The sequence below is a fragment of the Saimiri boliviensis genome, chromosome 18 (genome assembly GCF_048565385.1).
Source record: "Saimiri boliviensis isolate mSaiBol1 chromosome 18, mSaiBol1.pri, whole genome shotgun sequence".
Taxonomy (NCBI): Eukaryota; Metazoa; Chordata; class Mammalia; order Primates; family Cebidae; genus Saimiri; species Saimiri boliviensis.
This window is the reverse complement of record NC_133466.1, coordinates 2,038,107-2,045,316: the sequence shown is the minus strand read 5'-3', so window position 1 is coordinate 2,045,316 and position 7,210 is coordinate 2,038,107. Positions and strand designations below refer to the sequence as shown.

General features: G+C 55.2%; 2 protein-coding genes across 2 annotated transcripts; one reads left to right on the top strand and one right to left on the bottom strand.

The window, feature by feature from the left end:
* Positions 1 to 473: 473 nt before the first annotated feature.
* Positions 474 to 1,813, top strand: LOC104651341 (uncharacterized). Its single transcript, XM_010338365.3, has one exon. It carries the CDS (start codon positions 576 to 578, stop codon positions 1,419 to 1,421), a length of 846 nt encoding a protein of 281 aa, XP_010336667.2. The 5' UTR covers positions 474 to 575; the 3' UTR covers positions 1,422 to 1,813.
* Positions 1,814 to 5,843: 4,030 nt separating this feature from the next.
* LOC101029777 (uncharacterized) lies at positions 5,844 to 6,987 on the bottom strand. The gene has a single exon (XM_003927558.4). The coding sequence runs from the start codon at positions 6,910 to 6,912 to the stop codon at positions 6,163 to 6,165; it is 750 nt and encodes a 249-aa protein (XP_003927607.2). The 5' UTR covers positions 6,913 to 6,987; the 3' UTR covers positions 5,844 to 6,162.
* Positions 6,988 to 7,210: the final 223 nt, after the last annotated feature.

The window sequence follows — 7,210 nt, the reverse complement described above, 5'->3', positions numbered from 1 at the left end:
AAAAAAAAAAAAATCACAACTCACATTATCTTTATTTAGAACCCAGACCAACCTCTCCCTAACCTTGGAATCATAGAGGCACGTGATCTTGCTCAGCAGCCTAGAAACCCAGGGCCCCGCAGAGCCACCACAGGCACCCACTCCCCAGAGCCCGGCACACCCAGGGCCCCTGAGAGCCAACCCAGACACCTGCTCCCCAGAGCCCGGCACAGCCAGGGCCCCACACAGCCACCACAGGCACCCACTCCCCAGAGCCCGGCACAGCCACCGACTGTGCCACCCTCCACGTGGGCCTGGGGAGCAGGCGACACAGCCTGAACTGCACCCCAGCTCTCCCTCCTGAGTCTGAAACACACACATGTGCCCCAGGCCAGTTCCAAGAGTTCTGTAAACTGAGCAACAATTCTTGGAAAACGAAAACACGGCGACTGTTTATCCTCCCGGAGCTGGCTGCGCACCCCAACGAGGAAGAGAGGGCGTGCTGAGCCTCCTGTCCACACAACACACGCCAGGGAGGAGCATAAAAGCCCACGCACCCGAGCGCCTCACTCACTCCCAGCACAGCCACATCCACCATGTCCGCCTGCTCCAGCGACCTGAGCTACGGCAGCCGCGTCTGCCTGCCCGGCTCCTGTGACTCTTGCTCCGACTCCTGGCAGGTGGACGACTGCCCAGAGAGCTGCTGCCAGCCCCCCTGCTGCGCCCCCAGCTGCGCCCCCAGCTGCTGCGCCCCGGCCCCCTGCCTGACCCTGGTCTGCACCCCAGTGAGCTGTGTGTCCAGCCCCTGCTGCCAGGCGGCCTGTGAGCCCAGCCCCTGCCAATCAGGCTGCACCAGCTCCTGCACACCCTCATGCTGCCAGCAGTCTAGCTGCCAGCCGGCTTGCTGCACCTCCTCCCCCTGCCAGCAGGCCTGCTGTGTGCCCGTCTGCTGCAAGCCCGTGTGCTGTGTGCCCGTCTGCTCTGGGGCTTCCTCTTCATGCTGCCAGCAGTCTGGCTGCCAGCCGGCTTGCTGCATCTCCTCCCCCTGCCAGCAGGCCTGCTGTGTGCCCGTCTGCTGCAAGTCTGTCTGCTGTGTGCCCACCTGCTCTAGAGCTTCTTCCTCATGCTGCCAGCAGTCTAGCTGCCAGCCAGCTTGCTGCACCACCTCTCTCAGCCAGCAGTCCTGCTGTGTGCCCATCTGCTCTGGGGCTTCCTCTCTGTGCTGCCAGCAGTCTAGCTGCCAGCCGGCTTGCTGCACCTCCTCCTGCTGCAGACCCTCCTCCTCCGTGTCCCTGCTCTGCTGCCCCGTGTGCAGGCCTGCCTGCTGTGTGCCCGTCCCCTCCTGCTGTGCCCCCACCTCCTCCTGCCAGCCCAGCTGCTGCCGCTCGGCCTCCTGCGTGTCCCTTCTCTGCCGCCCCGCGTGCTCCCGCTTGGCCTGCTGAGGCCTCCACTCAGGCCAGAAGCCCAGGAGCTGACAGGCGTGTCCCTCAGGGCCAGCCAGGCTCAGGTCCCCCGTAAAAGCTGACAGTCACGTCCTGCATTGCTCCTGTACTTTGGCCATTTCCCGGTGTCTGCTACTGAGCTGGACGATGGAAGAACTGAATGTCTGTGCTCAATGCTGCAGCACTCTTGATGGGGGTGGTTCTAGAAAGTTCCCATGACAGTGGCCTCCCCTCCTTATCTCCCACCTCTCGTGAGGGTCGGCTCAGCCTTGATCCATGAGGTCTCTGTCCCCCTGACTCAGAGCCCCAGAGCCTTCTTCGGGCTCCCTCAAACTGACCAATAAAAGCCCTGAGACTGCAATGGTGCCGACTGCCTGCTGTGTTGATGGGACGCCCTGGCTGGACCTCACGGCCGTGGTTTTCTCCTTTGTACACAGCCCTTTGCTGTCCTTCAGGCTCCTGAGTGTTTTCCTGTGCCCACCGTGTGTGGCTCCTAGGGGTCCAGGCTGGATGGACTCGGGCCGGGGAGCCTTGCAGCCCCTTGGACACTTCAGGCCCTGGGGTTTGTCCCTAACCCTCCTGTGTCATTGGTTGCGTAATCGTTCTTTTTGCTGATTTGCTTTTTAAATTATCCTTCTGCACAATACCTGTCAAGTCAAGAATGGTGTCTTCTGGCGCCATGCTTGCCCAGAGCATGTCCAAATGCCCCCTTAGCTTCACAATCAGTCTCCATCTATATCACCCTCAATGACCTTTCGTACTGTGCAGACAGCACTGGTGTGGTGGGAGGAAGGCAGGCTGGAGCTCAGAATGAGGGGGTGGGAGGAACGCAGGCTGGGGATTGGAATGGGGGGAGGAACGCAGGCTGGGGATTGAATCAGCAGGTAAAGGAACGCACAGATGTCCCAGGGTGGGTGAAGGTGGCAATTGGAATGGTGGGGGAAGACACAGGCTGGTGATTGGAATCAGATCTACCCTGTGTGAGCAGAATCGTACCCCCAACCCCTCTGGCCTCTCGAAGGGCCAAGAAGTAGGACTCGCTCTTTCAGTTTTCCAAATGGAGTGACAAGAGTGACACACAGAGCACGTTGTAACCACACGGGGCCAGTGGCCCGGCCAGAGCTGGGCAGTCTGAGGCCTTTTGGGCATTTTAAGAAATCTTTAAAAATTATATTTGGAATAATGATGTGATGTAACCCCTGGAGGAAGTGCTAACTAGTCCAATGATTATAAAACATATTCATAAAGCAATGGTGATAAGATCAGAAAGAATTTCCATGCACAGCTGACAGAGAGTGGCCTAGGAACTCAGCTGCAGCAGAGGTGGAGTTGTGGAGGACAGACCAGAGCACCGGCCACACGGAGTCACAGTCCCGGGGTGAAAGGGAGTGCGCGCCACATGGCTGAACACACACACGGATGTCCCAGGCTGGGTGAGGGCGTGCAGCTCACAAGTGAATAAACACACAGATGTCCCCACGGTGGGTGAGGATGTGCCCCTCGTGGGTGAACACACACACAGATGTCCCAGGGTGGGTGAGGGTGTGCCCCTCATGGGTGAACGTGCCCATGGTTTTCAGCAACACAACTCAGTGTGTTGATTGCAACCCACGGAACCAGAGAGTTAAAAATAACTCCAGAGAAGGGAGATTCTGTGGAAGAGCCTTCATTAAACTACAGTGCTGTTCCCCATCACATGAGCTGAGGTCACTCCTGGTTGAGGTCCTTTGTGTCTTTACCAAAACTTACTCTTCAGAAAGTAGTTTTCTATGAGGTGTATAGAAAAGTTGAGAAACCATTATAAACCAAGCTGAGTCAATGGATATTTATACAATATACCATCCAACAACAAAATGATGCATGTTGTTTAAAGTACACACAGAACATGCACCAACATAAACCACTGAAGAGGCCTGAGAGCAAGTCTCAGCATCCTCAAGAGAGCTGCAATGACAGGAGGGCTGAGTGTGCTGCTTGACCACACAGAATTGGAAATCATTAACAGAAAGACATTTAGAAAACTGTCATATACTTGAAATTAAATAACGCACTTTAAGATCTATTAGTAAAAATATAAATCACAGTGGAAATTATGAAATTTCTTGAATAAAATGAAAATGAAATCATCACATATCAATATTTGTGGGATGCAGCTAACAGAGCATGTAGAGGAAAATGTATAGTAATTTGCTTTACTAGAGAAGAAGGCCTAAAATCAGTTATCTAAGCTTCCAGCTTAAGAAGCTAAAGAAGCATATGTTGAACCCAAAAATAACTTGAAGGAATAAAATAATCAAGAACTTAAAAACTCGACTGTGTTCATCCATTTGCGCTGCTGTAAAGGAATACCTGAGACTGGGCACTTTCTAAGGAAAGGCCCACGGTTATCCGGCTCCTGGTTCTGCAGGCTGTACAAGCATGGCACCTGCTCAGCTTCTCCTGAGGCCTTACGAAGCTTTACTCATGGTGGACGGTGGACGGGGAGCAGTCATCACATGGTGTGAGGGGAGCAAGAGAGACAGAGAGGAGGGAGTGCCAGTCTCTTGTAAACAACCAGCTCTCCATGAAGAAACAGAGTGAGACTTCACTCATTACTGTGGGGAGAGCGCCACACCGTTCATGAGGGAACCGCCGTTCCCGTGACCCAATCACCCCCTCCAGGCCCCACCTCCAACACGAAATCACCTTTGAACATGAGATTTAGAGGGGACACACGTCCACCATATCACCTACCAAATGCAAAGTGGACAAACAGGGAAATAAACCAAACCTAGTGTTTTTAATAAATCAATGAAATTGGCAAATTTCTAGCTTTACTATTTAAAACAAGAGAACAAATAAATTACCAATACCAGTTATTATGGTTTGGCTGTGTCTTGAATTCTCATCTTGAATTCCCACGTGTTGTGGGAGGGACCTGGTGGGAGGTAACCGAATCATGGGGGCGGGTCTTTGCCATGCTGTTTTCTTGATAGTAAGTCTCATGAGATCTGATGGTTTTGCGAAGGGGAGCTTCCCTGCACAAGCTCTCTTCTCTTGCCTGCTGCCATGTAAGATGTGCCTTTCACCTTCCGCCATGATTGTGAGGCCTCCCTGGCCATGTGGAACTGTGAGTCCATTAAACCTCTTTCTTTTGTAAATTGCCCAGTCTTTGGTATGTTTTAATTAGCAGCATGAGAACGCACTAATGCATCAGAAATGAATAAAAGGTTACCACTACAGAATCTATAGATATTAAAAAGAGACCAAATAAATAAACAACTCTATGTCAATACGTTCAACAACTTAGACGAAATAGGCAAATGATTAGAAATATATAATTTATAAAAAGGGATACAAGAAGAAACAGAAAATCTGAATAGCCCTCTATCAATTGAAGAGATTGGATTCATAATTAAAACTTTCCCACAGAGAAGATGCCAATCCAAAATGGCTTTGCTATTGAATTCTACCAAGCATTTAGGGAAGAAATAATACCAATTTAACCCAAACTTTTCCAGAAAACTGTGGTGAAGGTGGGGAAGACGAGCATCAGCGAGGCTGCTAGGGATTAGGAGATGGAAGCTGAGGCCTCGTGGGTGGCAGGAGCTTCCTTTGTGGGCTCTGGCCATGGACATGGGCCTTTGGGATGAGAGAGGAGCTTGTGAGGGAACAGCCATGCCTGAGACGGGCTTGCAGGGAGGGGAATTGAACATTGATCTTTTAGCCACTGGGGACAGTGTCCACTTACTGAAACACTTACGGCCACACCACAGCCCCTGGAAGGCCTCCTCCTAGGAAATCCCCCAGCAATTAGCAGGGCCTGGTCCACCTGTGGCCTCCAGGGTCACCCATGTCACCCTCTGCACAGCCCTGCAGGTGCAGACTCTGGGTCCCGAAAGCCCATGAGGAACCTGGTGTCCCAGAGGAGGACCTGGGGCAGTGCCAGGTTTTAGGAATCCTGCATGTCCCTCCACCCCTCCATGATGCTTTTGTCCCACGCAGGTGCAGCCGCCCCTCACTCTCCCCTCTCGTTTCTGCTAAATGGGCAGAACCTTAGGGGGCGGCACACAGGGAGGGTGACCAGGCCCAGAGGCTGCGGCGCAGGCATCCCAGGCCGGATTCCCGGCAGCTGACTCTACAGGGTGGGCTCGCCCAGGTGGGACAGTGGGTGCAGCGGTCCTGGGGCCTGGAGAGCCCCACGGCCCAGCGCAGGGCAGCGAATGACCAGGCTCAGGAAGACCCAGGCATGGGGGCTGAGCCGGGACTGAGCCTTCCTGGTGTGGCTGTGAGTCCCACCTGGTGACCCCCTGGAGGATTTAGGCCACTGTTCTTGTGACTTCTAGGTTAAGTCACTCATTCCTAGAAAGAGTCATGGCTGGAGGAGACGGATGTCAGCTCAAACCATGTGTCCCCCCACCAGGAGCACACAGGAGAAGAGAATCAGGTGACCAAGGAGAGTTTATTGGGAGCAGGAAGAGGTGCTGACAGGCTCAGGTCGAGGCCAAATGACCCAGGACAGAGAAGCTGGGAGGGAGGACGGGGGCCCAGCAGGCAGGTGGGTAAGTGCTGGGAGGCAGCAGCTGGGGAGCAGTGAGGATGGGGCTCCTGGGAGCAAGGAGGGTGGTCACCTCAGCACAGGGGAGACATGGGCACCTGTCCCCAGGTGGGGGCAGCCACCTAAGCCAGATCAAGACCTGAGCCTGGTTGGGCCTGGGGGAAGTGCCCAGCAGCAGCTGGACTCCTGGCCTGAGCAGAGGCCTCAGCAGGCCGGGAGGGAGCACGCGGGACGGCAGAGGAGGGACACGCAGGAGGCCGGGCGGCAGCAGCTGGGCTGGCAGGAGGAGGCGGGGGCACAGCAGGAGGGGACGCACACGCAGCAGGCAGGCCTGCACACGGGGCGGCAGAGCAGGGACACGGAGGAGGAGGGTCTGCAGCAGGAGGTGGTGCAGCAAGCTGGTTGGCAGCTAGACTGCTGGCAGCATGAAGAGGAAGCCCCAGAGCAGACAGGCACACAGCAGACGGGCTTGCAGCAGACAGGCACACAGCAGGCCTGCTGGCAGGGGGAGGAGGTGCAGCAAGCTGGCTGGCAGCTAGACTGCTGACAGCATAAAGAAGACTCACAGCAAGTGGGCCCACAGCACACGGGCTTGCAGCACACAGGCTTGCAGCAGACGGGCACACAGGACACGGGCTTGCAGCAGACAGGCACACAGCAGGCCTGCTGGCAGGGGGAGGAGGTGCAGCAAGCCAGCTGGCAGCTAGACTGCTGGCAGCACGAGGGTGTGCAGGAGCTGGTGCAGCCTGATTGGCAGGGGCTGGGCTCACAGGCCACCTGGCAGCAGGGGCTGGACACACAGCTCACTGGGGTGCAGACCAGGGTCAGGCAGGGGGCCGGGGTGCAGCAGCTGGGGGCGCAGCACGGGGGCTGGCAGCAGCTCTCTGGGCAGCTGTCCACCTGCCAGGAGTCGGAGCAAGCGCTGGAGCAGACGGACATGGTGGACGCGGCCATGCTGGGGTGTGGAGGAGGTGAGCTGGGGGAGGTGTGAGTGAGTGAGTGAGTGAGTGAGTGAGTGAATGAGGAGCTCTGGGCTGTGGGGCTTTTATACCCCTCTCTGGCACATGTTGTCCAGACAGGAGGCTCCACAAGCTTCTCTTCCTTGTTGGTGTTTAGAGCTGGTGGCTGGAGATACATCATTCGTGCTGGTTTATTTGTTTGTTTTTCCCTCATTAAATGTGTGTGTATGTTGCAGGGCTCTGTTTCTTCATCAGTTTTTATTTTAGCCCCATAAATGTGGTGGAAAATATTT